The following is a 15424-nucleotide window of genomic DNA, read 5'->3' as shown; positions in this document are numbered from 1 at the left end:
GCACACTAGCATGTACAGTTTAAAGAATACATACAATATAAGATGGGTTTTTTAAAACTTAATTTAAATTATGCATTAATGCCTACAACAACTTTAAATGAATAATACAAAGTCTGAAGTAAATCATACAAATCGGTGTGAAATTAGATGTTTTCAGCCTGTTCTTTGCCACAAGACATGCTTTACTTCTTTTACATTTTAATTGAAAATTAAACTTTTTTGCCAGCAAAATCCTGACTCACCTTTTAATATATAGCAGTGCATAGAAGTACATTCAGTTAATCTCATGACTGCAAATGAGGTGTCAAAGTATTTGTGTTCAGATCCTTCATCCAATCATAATCGTTTTGAATTCCTGTCATTTGTCATTTATAAAGACAGTGTTTTATGCATGGACAGTATATATGATTTTCAATATACTGTATTTTGTAACCATGTGACTATGTAACTAATACTCGTTGCAGCATACAGACCTGGACCAAATAGTTCTCATAGATCAAATGAACAGTTCAATCAGTCTGGCAAAGATTCAACACAAGTAAAGTGACAATACTTATATTCTGATGGAATTTCCAATTGACAAATTGCCTTAAAAATGACAAGAATTATTTACAAGGTCCAATTTGACTCAGGTCTGGCAGCATGTACTCACTGCGACCGCAGGAACCTTCAAATTCATCATTCACAAAACAGGACAGTTGGTTTCACATGGTGCGACTCAAAGATCCAGGGGTCCATCCCAAATTGGATACCGCCTGTCTCCATCTTTGAGAACAAAAATCTTCCAAAGTTCAGGAAAAACCTGCAAGAATTTCCTTTTCATGAATGTCAAACTCCACTCCAGCATTTTCTATTTACACCTGCATTTGATGTGTTTGCTTTCTGTTGGTTTGGCTTGGCTGATAAGCTATGTGCCTTGAGGACACATCTACAACCAGAAAAGGTCGAATTGAGAGACACTGTTCTGAAAATCAGCAGCCAAGATCTAAAATAGGAGTTGTTTTTTTTCCAATACTGAAGACTTATACATCTTGTAGTGTAATAGTTTCAGCCCAGTGTGTGATTCTCTGTACAGTAGATCAGAGAATAGTTTCTGAGATTCTTTTCATTTGACCTCAAACACATTTCATCAGCCTGGAGCCAAGCCAAACCCAAAATGCATGGGTGTCAATAGGAAAATCTATTATAATGTGAAATGCAGTGATGAAACCTGTCTCCATTAAAATCTGTCCTAAAACTCTTTGTTAACTTGGCACCTGATCATCTCACATTACTTTCTTTGTGTGTATGTGTGTGTGACACCACAGCGAGCATACCCACCAGTGAGACAGAGTCAGTGAACACAGAGAATCCCAATGGAGTGGAGGACAAATCACCCTGCTGTGGGCCGCTGTGGTGAGTGTGACGTATTATTATTATTCTACTGTTGAGCTAATTAAAGAGAGGATGACCTGTTATTATTGACCTGGTGAAGGACAGTCGATGGACGCAGCGGCTATTTTACATATTAAAAATGTGACTCAGACGCAGAGTGCACATGATGTTGTTCTCTGTTTAAAGTTGCCCCATCTTTTATTCTCCCCAGTCAAAAAATTACTAAGTCAAAGTGCAGGTTAGTTCCTTGGTACTGTATGACACTGCATGGTAGTTGCCTCATTCATTCATTCGTTCGATTCAACTCATCCTGCATGGCTCATTCATACCTTGTATTTGAACTGCTCCGATCTCAAATGTTTTCATCTAATTTTTGGTGGTTGATCCAATGTCTGTCATATTTTATTTTCTGACCAAGCAGATTTCATCCTGATTTCACTACAGTTTCATCCTTCTGTTTTTTCCCTGTTCACGCACCTAAAATCCACCCAGTCCTCTTTCTAACTAGTTTTTGTCCATTTGCATACTTATATTGATATTGTGTTTTCATTTTTCATACTGTGTAACTGTATATGTGAGTAATAAAATGTTCTAATCAAATGCATATACATGAAGTCAGAAGAGTCATTTCCAAAATGTATCAAATTCAATGCAATTTTTTACTATCATGGCATGTTAAATCATACTTTGGAGCTAAACTCTTCTGAAGATGGCCCTATGTATCCTGACCACTCAGCCTAAAGTGGATTTATTTGTCTGTCAGTCGTCAGTGGCGACGGTGGAACCGTTTTTGTCGCAGGAAGTGTCGTGCAGCTGTGAAATCGGTGACGTTTTATTGGCTGGTCATCATCTTGGTGTTCCTCAACACTCTCACCATCGCCTCCGAGCACTACAACCAGCCAGACTGGCTGACTGAAGTACAGGGTATCTATTTTGCTTCATTCTGTTCTGTTTGGTTATAAAACATGTGCTCAGGTCAGTTTTCTTGACTATGGATTGCCCTTACAGTACGTCCTCTCCTCTCCTCTCCTCTCCTCTCCTCTCCTCTCCTCTCCTCTCCTCTCCTCTCCAGACGTAGCCAACAAAGTTCTCCTGGCAATGTTCACCTTGGAGATGCTCGTGAAGATGTACAGCTTGGGGCTGCAGGCCTACTTTGTGTCCCTCTTTAACCGCTTTGACTGTTTCGTGGTGTGTGGAGGCATCGTAGAGACCATCCTGGTGGAGCTGGCCATCATGTCTCCGCTGGGCATCTCTGTTTTTCGCTGCGTGCGACTCCTTAGGATCTTCAAGGTCACACGGTGAGCAGCTGAAAGCCATGAGTTAGTTTCTGCTGTCGTCACATGAAAAGAGCACAAATCATTTTCCTTCTGTTAATTGAGTTCTGTTTTTTCCTCTCCAGTCATTGGGCATCTCTTAGTAACCTGGTGGCCTCTCTGCTCAACTCCATGAAGTCCATCGCCTCCCTGCTGCTGCTGCTCTTCCTCTTCATCATTATTTTCTCCCTGCTTGGCATGCAGCTTTTTGGGGGCAAGTTCAACTTTGACGAGACCGTGACCAAAAGGAGCACGTTTGATAACTTCCCCCAAGCCCTGCTCACTGTGTTCCAGGTGAGGCTTCGTTCACTTCCTTCAGGTACAATTTGCATGAATTTCAGTGTCTGCAATAACAGGACAGAGAAGGCTTGAACTAATTCAATATACACTACAGTAGTAATTAAAACGCTCCACTGTTCTGTGACCGGGCAAATAGATCATCATTTTGACATTTCACAAATGACACATATTCAATTTTCAAGTCATCTAGTATACAAATATCTTTACAGAAACCCAATCCAAATGTTTTTACTTATGGTATCAACAGGCCCTACTCAACCATACAGTGAATGTTTTAAAGCCAGACGTGGGGTCCTATTTAATGGACTAGTGCAGGATGAGGTCTCAGGTGCCCAGACTATGTCAGCATCTTTGAGTACAATGACGATACAAATAGCAACAGATTATCATTTCTAAGTCATTATATGTTGTATATGACGGCATCAAAGGGACATTTTTTCAGTCTAACTTTAGAAATCAAGCCAGACATTTTCTTCAAATCAGTCAAAGAACAAATTGACTGAAGTGGCTAACACTGTATATTGTGTTTGCCAGATCTTGACTGGAGAAGACTGGAATACGGTGATGTATGACGGCATCATGGCGTACGGTGGTCCGTCCTCCTCTGGAATGGTGGTCTGCATTTACTTCATCATCCTTTTCATCTGTGGAAACTGTATCCTGCTGGCCACGGACTCGCACGTCAGAGGAAGTTGTGTTTTAATTTGCCGCCGGTTGCTGTTGTTTTATATTCTTAAAGCCAAGGTGGGTTTTTCATGTTGGCCAGTGTTTTCTGCTTAAGTCACATGACCAGACATCCTGCTCAACGTCTTCTTGGCCATCGCCGTTGACAACCTGGCAGACGCTGAGAGCCTCAACACAGCACAGAAGGAGGAAGAAGAGGCCAAGAAGAGGAAGAACAGTGCCAAGTACAGCTTAGGACGCCTCAATATTACACATTTAATGTTTTAATTATTTTTGGAGACTTTCGCCTCATTTGTCACAAGCACTTTCTGCTGGCAGGAGGAAACAGCCTTCTGCCTGGTTAGTTACTCCCTCTTTTATCTGTCCCTAACAGGGATGCAAGCACAGATAAGAAGAGACTTGAAATAATAGAAAACAAGGATGGAGAGACCAAGGTAAAAGATATAAATCATGCAATTTGTGTAATTAACAGAATGTAAGAAATTGTCCCTCTCTGAAAGCACATTATATTTTGGAGCTTGTATCTCAGTATTTGTACATTTTTATGATGCTAAACTTGATCTCTGTGTGTAGGTTCCAGCAGACGTGTTGTTGGAGGAAGGCAAAGAATCGTATCCGGCCATCAACTCTGCAGGTAACAGTGACCCAAACCAATAATTCATCGATTCAACCGGTTTCATTGTTTTATAATTGACTGGAAGTTCTCAAGTGTTGTTTCAGCAGAGGCAGTGGAGTTGAGTTAGGATCGTAGCATAAATACCAACTGTGGACAAGATGCGGACAAAGTAATGTAAAACATATTAGTGATTCTGTGATTAGAGACGATTGAGAAAGATGTTTCAAAAAACTCAACAAACCATAAAAACTGAATTTTAAATCAACCCATTTCACTGCAGATATTAACAATTACACATCAAAAGAGGTCAAATCAGCAGAGATCATCACCTGGAGTGAAAACATGGATCAAAACAAAACAGGAGACGAAACACAGCCTTGTGCTTTAACACTGCTAAAAATGTTATTGTTTGATGTTAAAAAGAATGAAAATGACTGTGGTATTTCTCAGTGTGTGACGATGATGACAATAACGACGACCTCCCAGAAGTTCCCTCGGGGCCTCGTCCTCAGAGGCTGTCTGAACTCAGCATCAAAGAGAAGACGCCGCCCATCCCGGTGGGCAGCGCCTTCTTCATCTTCAGCAGCACTAACCCGTGAGTCACAAATACAGAAACACGACAAACAATTAAAGACCGCTGTTACACTCGCTGTACCTTCTCTGCCTCTTCGCCTCTTTCACTCCCTTTTTTTGTTTCACTTCCTGCTCTAGTTTTCGTGTGTTCTGCCATAAGCTGATCAACCATCAGATCTTCACCAACCTCATCCTGGTCTTCATCATGCTCAGCTCTGTGTCTCTGGCTGCTGAGGACCCAATACGCAGCTTCTCTGCTCGCAATATCGTACGTAAACGACCTCTGGGACTGTACTCTTTGACTGTCCTCAAAGGCTACCCCACCTTTTTTGCTCATCATGTTTAGAGGATTTATTTGTCTTCCTGTAGCTGACAGTCAGTCTTTAACACAGGAGACATTCTGACATGTGACAGTAGGAAAAGCACAGGTGTGAAAAATAAATAAATATGTTGGCTCAAATCCACTTTACTGATTTCAGGGTCCTGATGTTGTACAATCTGTCACACTGACCCGACTTGCTCGGACATTTGAATAGAACAGATCCACTGTAAATGACATTAGTAGCATGTCTGTAAACTGTTAAAAACCTTTATTAAAATCATTGAAAAGAACAATCAAGAACTTCATCCCATCAGATGTAAACACTGCTTTAACTTTAAAATCCTGCCTAGCGCAGCTTTAACAGACTAACAGTTATGTTTCATCTGTGTTTGACACTTACTGCATCTATATTCTGTATCTCACTGTGCTGTTATCCTGGAATGACTTGATGACTTGAACTTGTGCATTGCCTCTTGCAGATACTTGGTTATTTTGACTATGCTTTCACCGCAATCTTTACTGTTGAGATCCTGTTGAAGGTAAATGACCTTTGTGCTGTGTTGTGCTGTGCTGGGTAGAGCTTCAGTAACCCTGCGTGCTTATGTCACTCTGATTGCCTCCTCAGATCCTAGGCTATGCAGACTATGTCTTCACTAGTATGTTTACATTTGAGATCCTTATTAAGGTAAACAATAAAAACTGTTGCACTGCCTCTGCAACAATCCACCACTTCCAAGCTTGCTGCACACGTCCTCCTTCCCCTCATTTTTTTGTCTCAATAATTTTTGGTCAACATGGCCGCCTGCTTGTCTTGTTGTCATGGCGCCAGTCCGTCAACGTGGAGATCGTTGCGTTGTCGTCAGATATTTTTTTGTCTGTCAGTCACTTTTCCATCACGACCCACCTCCCCTCTTCATCCTCGACTAGTTTAAGGACCAGTGGCTCTCCAGAGAACAGCTGTTCCCAAATATTCCACTTTTTTGAAACTTTGAATCTTTGTCAACAGCTTTGACTAATAAACTCTTTAACTTTGATCTTTAACTAAAAGGATATCTATTAAATTTGAAACATTCTGGACTGTGGAGAGATGAACTTGAGTGAACATCAAGCTTAATATCCCACTGCCTGATTGCAGATGTGCCCCCTTCCACACTTTTTTTCTTGTCTCTTTTAGCTAATGCACGTCCAAACAATTTGCTAAATCCACAAAAACAAGCAACAGTTACATTGTTTTTGCTCTCAAAATGAAATCCTCTGCCTCACCCCTTTGCTCGCTGCATGCCTGCTCCAGGTAAATCTCATGTGTTGTGTTTTGAGCCTAAAATTCCACCAGGGAAGATTAAAGGCCTTGTTTCATGCAAAGTATTTTTTGTTACATTCTTAATCTGCACTGAGACTGTAGTGACTGGTGGATAACGTTGCCTGTGTCTCATCTGAGCATTTTGCCTCATTTATGATCTATTGCTTTAAACTATTTTTGCTTTCACAATATTACTAATCTGATTGTGTGTGCTTGCTCCAAACCAAATAATTATGCAAAATAATTCTCAGATTAATTTTAGCGCAGGACCATCAGCTAGGAAACTGCAAATCACATTAGTTTGGGTTTTGTTGTCATGAACGCTCATGTTTGAAATGCCAAATCAGTGTGAATGGAAGAGGACCTATAGTACAAGAAGAAAAAAAAAATCAACAAAACTTCATGGCGCAGACTAAATGTTGAAAATTGTGAAATAATTTTCAGTAAAAGATAATTTAAATAGTATTAACAGTCATTTAAATCCCATTTCAGCCTGACCTGAAGCTGTCCTCCTGCATGTGTCTGTGTGTTAGATGGTGGATCTGTCTTCTTTAGTCCTGACTGTTGCCTCTTTTCTGTCCAGATGACAGCATTTGGAGCATTTCTTCATAAAGGGGCGTTCTGTAGAAACTACTTCAACCTTTTAGACCTGCTGGTCGTCGGTGTGTCTCTGGTCTCGTTTGGCATTCAGTATGTATCCTTCAGTCGTTTTTTAATGTCTTAGGTGAAATGTGTCATTGAGTAACTGTGTTGTATTTTTGCCAGAGTATGTACAGTAAACATTGTTCTTTTTCTGCAGGTCGTCTGCTATCTCAGTGGTCAAGATTCTCCGTGTTTTGAGAGTCCTCCGTCCGCTCAGGGCCATTAACAGAGCCAAGGGACTGAAGGTCAGAATAGCAATAACACAGCATGGTCCAGTGTGTGTCTGTATACAGTATATGCGTCTAGTTTTCCATGGGATTGTTTGCATGCATGCTCCTCATGACGCAGTACTGTGTATTGCTACTAACTGCATAACTGTGTATCCTTTGCAGCATGTGGTCCAGTGTGTGTTTGTGGCCATCAGGACCATTGGCAACATCATGATCGTCACCACGCTGCTGCAGTTCATGTTCGCTTGTATCGGAGTGCAGCTCTTCAAGGTACAGAGTGAAAGATAGACGGAGGATAATGGGATCACAACTAAGTGAACAGAGCCTCGTACAGAAGTAGAAGGCCTTAAACACAGACTTTCTCTGTTTTTTTTATCACAAAGGGGAAATTTTATCGCTGCACCGATGATGCCAAGTCCAGCCCAGATGAGTGCAAGTGAGTTTTTTTATTCTTCATGATTTACAGCTTTGGACACTGGCCTGGATGAGTGTCTTTCTGTTTGTACCTACATGTGGTTAATATGTCACCTTTAAATCACAGAGGTACCTATATTCTCTACAACAACGGGGATACAGCGCTGCCCATGGTGAAGGAGAGGATCTGGTACAACAGTGACTTCAACTTTGACAACGTCCTCATGGCCATGATGGCTCTTTTTACTGTCTCCACCTTCGAAGGATGGCCCACGTAAGTATGGCCTTAAATCTGAGGTGGAATTCAGATTTGACTATCCATCTACTAACTATCTGTATATGAATGTGCACTTTAAAGCACAGTATGTATCTTTAAACAAAGAAAACTTAGTAAGAGTTGATATGAAGAATTACTGGTCATTATCTTTCTCTGTATTTTGTGTCTCCGGCAGGCTACTGTACAAGGCCATCGACTCTAACAAAGAGAACATGGGTCCCATCTACAACTACCGCATTGAGATCTCCATCTTCTTTATCATCTACATCATCATCATCGCCTTCTTCATGATGAACATCTTTGTTGGTTTCGTTATCGTCACCTTTCAGGAGCAGGGGGAGAAGGAGTATAAGAATTGCGAGCTGGACAAGAACCAGGTGCTTCTATCTATTTATATCAAATGAATAATTATATGTTTGTTTGTATCTGTCCTAATAAGATCCGCCTAATTAATGATGCATCTTTTCACTGTTTTGACTTAAAAAAATAAGACTGATGTAGAAATGCATATAATTGAAGCTGCTGTCCATGTTGCTCAACTCTGATGAAACACGTCCTGAATCTTATGACTGATTGGTGCGAGCATCTATCACAGAGGAAGGACTGTTTCTCTTGCTCATCAGTCTCTTTGTCTCTTTCTTTATTTGCCACCACCTGCCCTCACCACCATCACCACCACAGCGTCAGTGTGTGGAGTATGCTCTTAAAGCTCGTCCTCTGCGGCGCTACATCCCCAAAAATCCCTACCAGTACAAGTTCTGGTATGTGGTCAACTCGACTGGCTTTGAGTACGTCATGTTTGTCCTAATCATCCTCAACACTCTGTGTCTGGCCATTCAGGTAAGTGCTCTTCTTTCAGTCCTTCAGGTAAAATTCATCATCGCACTGACAATGATTACTGCATAAGTCTAGGGATGTAAAAGGTGATTAAGTTTGAAATGATCTACCTCACTGTACATGTCTTACTATTATCAAAATGTAACTGTATTATCTAATCTTCATGTAGTATACAGAATTCTGTTTTTAATAACTTACTGCATAAGTGCCTTTATGTGCCACAAAAAGCAAAATGGGTAAAAATGAGTCACCTACCTGTTGTACAGTGTGTGGCAACTAGTGACTACAGACTTAAAATACAGAATATACACTATGAATAAGTGTTTCATGTTTCTAATCAGTCTCTCTGTCTGTCTCTTTCTAGCACCATGGTCAGTCTCATCTGTTTAACTATGCCATGGACATCCTCAACATGGTCTTCACTGGGGTTTTCACAGTGGAGATGATCCTCAAACTCATTGCCTTTAAACCCAGAGTAAGTGTCCTCTTCCTCCCCTCTCCTCCTCTCATTATATGCAAATATATGCCAAATTACCACGTTCCTCAAATCCACTTTTTCCTTTTAGATCATCCCTTTATTTGAAAACAGCGCCCTTTTCCTTTTAACCCTGCCCTCATACACTCTGTCCCTGTTGGGCTCTTTGACCGCCGGCTGTGACTTTCGTTAATGCCTCATCATCACCCTCCATTACTGCTCACCGTAACCTCTCTACCTCTTATACCTCCCTGCATCCCCCTCCTCTCCTGCCCTCCCCTCTCCTCCCGCTGGCTGTGCATGTTGCCATATAGGGCTATGTCGGGGACGCCTGGAACGTCTTCGATGCCCTGGTGGTGATTGGCAGTGTAGTCGACATCATACTCAGCCAGGTAGAAAGACGTCAGTATGTACAACTCTGTCATTCCCTCTTCCTGCTCTCCCACTGCTGCTGCCACTCTCCTTTTTTTTCCTTCCTTCACATGTTTCCTCCTTCCTTTCCTTCCTGTCTAAATTTGTAGGTTGGCTTGAGCCAGTTTCTTTGTTGAAGACTTAATAGTTTATGAGCACCATAGACCAAAAACATGCTGATGGGCTGAAGACATTTTCATCAGCTGCTTGTGTCTACAGCTAAACAGTGATAGATATTAACAAATGCATTACATGAAGCCACCGCTCCAAACAGACCAGATCTTGAGAATTGTGTAGTTTTAAGTCTATGGTGGCCATTTCTTTCAGCTCGCCAGTGCAGCAGTGAGAGTAAAGAATGACTTCCCAAATGGAAAATTAACGACAGAGAGTTAATTTATGATATAAAATAGCTAAGTTTCAAACTCTCACAGACTCAGTGGCAGGAAGAATTTGACTGTCAACCTCACTCTCTTATATCAAATCACAACTTTTTGATGTTCACCTCTTTCTATCTTTCATAATGCTCTTCTTTTTTTTACTTTTCTTTCTTGCTCTGTTGTCTCTCTTTCTTCTTTTCTGTGTGTCCTTGTTGCTTGTGCTTGCAGAACTATTTTGCTGATGCATGGAACACGTTTGATGCCTTAATTGTTGTGGGTAGCGTGGTTGACATTGCCATCACTGAGATCAATGTAAGTAGTCATTTATCAGACATACATGCCTGTGTTACTGTGATGCTCCCAGCCAGAGGGCTTTGCACTAGGGTTGAATTAATGTTCTTCATAGCCTCACCAACTAAAGCCACCCAACGTAAAAAATATAAGCATATAAAACTGTGACAACGTTGCTTAATTAATTGTTTTACACTTTTAGGTTCATATTTGAATTTAACAGTTCATTGTTAAGAACCACGACGCTCCTCTTCACATTGACCAAAAGGCAATGAGAGATTTGTCACCCCCTGTGACGCAGACTAAAACTACAGGCTGAGCACACGAATATTGATCTATTGGTTACATTTATCAAATAACAATTTTTAAAAACACATATTTTTTTGTTAATTCCTCACAATTGCTTGTCCTTCCAGCCTTTTTTATTTTACAATTACTTGATGAAATAGTTATAAAAAGCTTCTTGGGAATTGTTGTTTTTAAATGCAGTTATCTTTTACAGATCTTGGATTTGATAATTTTGATCAATTTGCCAAATTGGTTTGTTTCAAATTTCTTTTAATCTGCTGTACTGCTGCTTCAAAGCCACTCTGTCCTGGTTTTGCTGCTGTTGTTAACTCTGACTACTCACTTGCTGCAGGCTTCTCCGTGTGAGAATGTTTGTCTGTCCTTTCAGTCTCTTGGTTTGACTAAATGTTTGAATTAAAGAATACACTGTACACCCTCATTGATCAAACTCTAATATATATCTAGAATTATATAATGTACAAAATAAAAAGTTGGCAAAGTTAAATAAGTAAAGCCATGTTTTGAGTGACTCTGCCATCCTGAATTCAGTGTGGAGCTCAGTCCATCACAGTGCAGCCAGAACAGCCTTGACCGAGATGAGTGACCACAGGGTCCTCTGAGTGATGGGCTTAGTGATTAGCCTAAATGTCTAGAGGCAGAGGAGCGCAATGCTTGGGCCAGAGCGTAATGTTTGACTTTAGCATAGAGGTAGGAAGGAGAACTTACCATCACTGTCTTATTGGTCAGCATCAGAGTTTTGAACTGGATGTGAGCAGCAACAGAGAGCCAGTGCATTGGTGTGGCAGTATTATAAAGGACACATTGGCTGGCTGGCCACTGCTGCAATGTTTGCCAAGTTTGTCATCCACGGTCACTCCCATGTCCCTCACTGTCCAAGTTGTGATGGACAGGTCTCAGTAGGGGGACCCTTTCCCCTGGAAGAAACCAAGCTCAGTCTTGTCCAGGTTGAGCTTTAGCTGGTGCTGGTGACATTCACGCTGAGATGTCAGCCAGGCAAGGAGTAATACATGCCAGATTGGGGGACTGACAAGTCTGATGTCATCAGCATAGCAGTGGTGGGAGAAGCCATGCCATTGTATGGGAGGGCCCAGGATGGAGCCGTGTGGACCTCCTATTGTCAGGCTGCCTCTAGGAATATGAGGACAGAGGAGAAGGAGTTAACTGTAGCAGCATTCAGTGCTCCTGTCAGTGAAAGGAGGGCCACTTGAGTGACCTGCTTTTTGAACCAGGCCTGGAAGGTTGTGCTGTAAGAGCTAAGCAGGCAGTTGATAGTTACATGAATATCTTATTCATATAGAATGTCAGTGTTAGCCAGGACACCTGTTAATTTGATCAGGCTCAATACTGAAAACATATTACACATTAGTATTGTCAGTGTTAACAGTCAAACTATATAATATTTTGCTAAAGAACAAATTTTCTGTCAGCATTGAATGTGTGCATCTCATGTCTGGTGTTACTGCTGAGACTATGTGGTAAAGCTTTTGCATGACAGGCTCTCCTCTTTCTGATAACGATCTTGTTTGTGGTATAAACTGCAATGCTTTCTTGTTGTTTTGAAGTGACGGCGCTTCTGAGCATTTTTGTGTGTAATGACATGTTGAATAAATCAAAGGTAATGATGATATGTAATGTTTGCAGCTCTGACTCGTGAAGGGTTTGGTGCTGTACAGCTGGTTTGTGTAACTTGGATTAACCTTAGGCTTTTGGTTTCAAGTCGGCAGCCATTCCTGTCGTCAAGGTGATAGTGGAGCCAGGGGTAAGAAGAAGCCCCTCCTTTTTTATTAAAGCTCCTCACCCTTCTGTGGTCATCCAAAAGTCAAAGCATCAAAATCTTTTTGTTGTCACTTCTGTCGCTCACTTACTGATGAAAACATTGAGATGCTTCTGGTCTCATTTATTCAGTACAGTATTTGTCATTGAAGTCTCAATGTTTGTCAAAGTCTTGTTTTGGATCTACGTTTGTTGCATTTTGGCTTCGGTTTCATGGTTCAACTGACATTTTATGTTGAGATGTTGTCCCGTCTTGGTGCATGGCATGACACAGAGGAACGGATGACACTGTGTGGTCTGTTGTCTCATTTCTTCACTTCAGCATAGCTTGCCCAAGTGTTTGCAAGCAGATTGTACAGTCAAAGCTCCGTTTTGAGCTCGCTCACATTTCTTGTCAAAGGTCTTGTGTGACTGTACCGTAAGAAGATCCATCTTGATTGTTTGTATTCATTGCAAAAAAACAGACAGTTTGTCTTTTGGTTTGTTGATCTTTGGACTGCAGATTTTGTCTGTTGCCTGTTTTGAATCAGTCATCCAGAATTAAATGTACTGTATGTGTAAGTCCTCTAGGTCTGCTCATGGCATGGTGATTAAAACACGGCTACACTGCATGTGTCTTGATTGTTGGCATTGCAAAGATCACAAATGGGAAGATTTCTTCAGTTTTCATCCATTTTCACGTTGCTTGTGAGCTAAGACAACTCATACATGATGACTGAAAGAATGAACGTATCACTGACTGACTGAATGAATGGATGAGTGGTACAGAACTGCATCACTGACTGTGTTTGGATGTCACGCATTCTGTTTTTTCATCCACTAATCACTGTCCATGCCCTCCACTTCAGAACACAGAGGACAGTGCTCGCATCTCAATCACCTTCTTCCGCCTGTTCAGAGTGATGCGACTGGTCAAACTGCTGAGCAGGGGAGAGGGCATCAGGACTCTGCTGTGGACCTTCATCAAGTCCTTCCAGGTCAGACCTCTGCAATGTATTAAACCAATGAGATAAGAAATGGAAGTGAAAATAATTGTGTATGCCCCCTGTGACTTGATCTGCTACAAAATAGGTTCTACCTTGACTCATGCTGCTCAACTCCACCAAGTTTCATGCAAATTTGGCCAGAATCTGTAATCCTGCTGAGGAACAAACAAACAATACAAACGAAAGCATAACCCCCTTGATGGAAGGGATATATGACAAGGTTAAGCAGGGCTAATGTAGGTCGAATGAAACGGGGTGGGGCTAGTTGCACAAGATTTGATCAAGATCTGATGTTAGCTATGAGTTTCTCACACTTTTCTCTTTGTTTTCCCACCCAGGCTCTTCCCTATGTTGCACTTCTGATAGCCATGCTGTTCTTCATCTATGCTGTAATTGGAATGCAGGTAATATGGTCGATCAAATCAAAACCAGACAGTGACAGGAACCAGCTGATTTCATAATCATCATAGCTGATGTTTTACCAGCTGATTTCGTAATCATCGTTTTATATTTTTCTTGTCCGGAATGTGAGAGTAGGCTGGCTGCTTCATGACGTTTCTTTGTCTGCTTTTAGGTGTTTGGGAAAATAGCCATGGTGGACGGAACACAAATCAACCGTAACAACAACTTTCAAACCTTTCCTCAAGCTGTCCTGATGCTCTTCAGGTGTTTGTGTAGCTTGAATAGTTGCTTACATTTGAAGTTATCAGAGAGGCATGAATATGAATACGTGTAGAAAAATTCCTGCTCCTGTGTTTATGTTTTGTCTTCTTCTCAGGTGTGCCACAGGTGAGGCGTGGCAGGAGATTATGCTGGCCTGTCTGCCAGGGAAGCTGTGTGATTCAGAGTCAGACTACAACCCTGGAGAGGAGAGAACCTGTGGCAGCGGCTTCGCCATTATCTACTTCATCAGCTTCTACATGCTCTGCGCTTTCCTGGTAATCTTCAGGCATTTCACTGTGTTCTGTGCCAATAATGTCACCACCCACATTCCTGGATATGATGAATTACTAAATAAAAACTTGGATGTGCTTCTTTCAGATCATCAACCTGTTTGTAGCTGTCATCATGGATAACTTTGACTATTTGACCCGTGATTGGTCCATTCTTGGGCCTCACCACCTGGATGAGTTTAAAAGGATTTGGTCTGAATATGACCCTGAGGCAAAGTAAGTACTCAGGAAGTCTTTGGGGCTTTTCCTGCTAAGTATCAGTATACTATATACTAATGCCAATAGATATTTATGTCCGTACACATGGGAGTGATTACTTCGTAACAGCCATAATACCCTCTGTGGCTTTCTGAAGTGCATTAACTGATTATCCTTTATCAAACTGTGCTCAGTGGCATAGTAAAATGCCTTTGATGTGATTGTATGGTATGTCGTTATCAGGGGCAGGATAAAGCACCTTGATGTGGTGACTCTGCTGAGGAGGATCCAGCCTCCACTGGGCTTTGGCAAGCTCTGCCCTCACAGAGTGGCCTGTAAGGTGGGTTTGCACAACTCCACAACACACTTAGACCTATAGTGAAATAGAGAAAGGCATGACCACCATTGTGGTGAATGTTGAGGGTGACAAAAATACACTTTCTGTCTGCTGTTTCTGTTGCAGCGTCTGGTGGCGATGAACATGCCCCTGAACAGCGATGGGACCGTCATGTTTAATGCCACCCTGTTTGCTCTGGTCCGCACCGCTCTCAAGATTAAGACTGAGGGTGGGTCTGCACCTTCAAGTCAAAATTTGTTCTTTTATTTTTATGGATTGATGCCATTTGCTAGAGCTTTGTGAAACTGTGCAGTACCATTCTGTGCAGTAAAAAAGAGAGATGTTACTTTTAGGTCCACAAGGTAAAAAGATGGAGCACACGTGAGTAACTGAGCCAGAGTGTGGTGTTGTGTGTACTGGAGCTTCCAGGCA

General features: G+C 41.5%; 1 protein-coding gene across 6 annotated transcripts in view; it reads left to right on the top strand.

Moving 5' to 3' along the window:
• The window catches only part of cacna1db (calcium channel, voltage-dependent, L type, alpha 1D subunit, b), a 77772-nt gene that overhangs the window by 47262 nt on the left and 15086 nt on the right, over positions 1–15424 (top strand). For 2 of the 6 annotated variants that reach the window (XM_070968877.1, XM_070968874.1), the window contains 28 exons: positions 1308–1395; positions 1586–1612; positions 2138–2298; positions 2447–2672; positions 2774–2981; positions 3522–3642; positions 3781–3895; positions 4045–4105; positions 4245–4305; positions 4738–4882; positions 4999–5128; positions 5808–5867; positions 7066–7172; positions 7282–7369; positions 7517–7624; positions 7738–7790; positions 7896–8042; positions 8221–8422; positions 8727–8885; positions 9247–9357; positions 10374–10457; positions 13367–13495; positions 13843–13908; positions 14079–14170; positions 14283–14442; positions 14546–14673; positions 14899–14995; positions 15119–15221. In XM_070968877.1, coding sequence (XP_070824978.1) covers positions 1308–1395; positions 1586–1612; positions 2138–2298; positions 2447–2672; positions 2774–2981; positions 3522–3642; positions 3781–3895; positions 4045–4105; positions 4245–4305; positions 4738–4882; positions 4999–5128; positions 5808–5867; positions 7066–7172; positions 7282–7369; positions 7517–7624; positions 7738–7790; positions 7896–8042; positions 8221–8422; positions 8727–8885; positions 9247–9357; positions 10374–10457; positions 13367–13495; positions 13843–13908; positions 14079–14170; positions 14283–14442; positions 14546–14673; positions 14899–14995; positions 15119–15221 — 3237 coding nt within the window. Of the gene's footprint in view, positions 1–1307; positions 1396–1585; positions 1613–2137; positions 2299–2446; positions 2673–2773; positions 2982–3521; positions 3643–3780; positions 3896–4044; positions 4106–4244; positions 4306–4737; positions 4883–4998; positions 5129–5661; positions 5722–5807; positions 5868–7065; positions 7173–7281; positions 7370–7516; positions 7625–7737; positions 7791–7895; positions 8043–8220; positions 8423–8726; positions 8886–9246; positions 9358–9671; positions 9750–10373; positions 10458–12462; positions 12505–13366; positions 13496–13842; positions 13909–14078; positions 14171–14282; positions 14443–14545; positions 14674–14898; positions 14996–15118; positions 15222–15424 lie in introns of all 6 variants that reach the window. The other 4 variants (XM_070968875.1, XM_070968873.1, XM_070968872.1 and 1 more) reach the window with 3 other exon arrangements.

The sequence above is a fragment of the Chaetodon trifascialis genome, chromosome 8 (genome assembly GCF_039877785.1).
Source record: "Chaetodon trifascialis isolate fChaTrf1 chromosome 8, fChaTrf1.hap1, whole genome shotgun sequence".
In the NCBI taxonomy this organism is placed as follows: domain Eukaryota; kingdom Metazoa; phylum Chordata; class Actinopteri; order Chaetodontiformes; family Chaetodontidae; genus Chaetodon; species Chaetodon trifascialis.
This window is presented reverse-complemented; position numbering and strand designations above follow the sequence as displayed.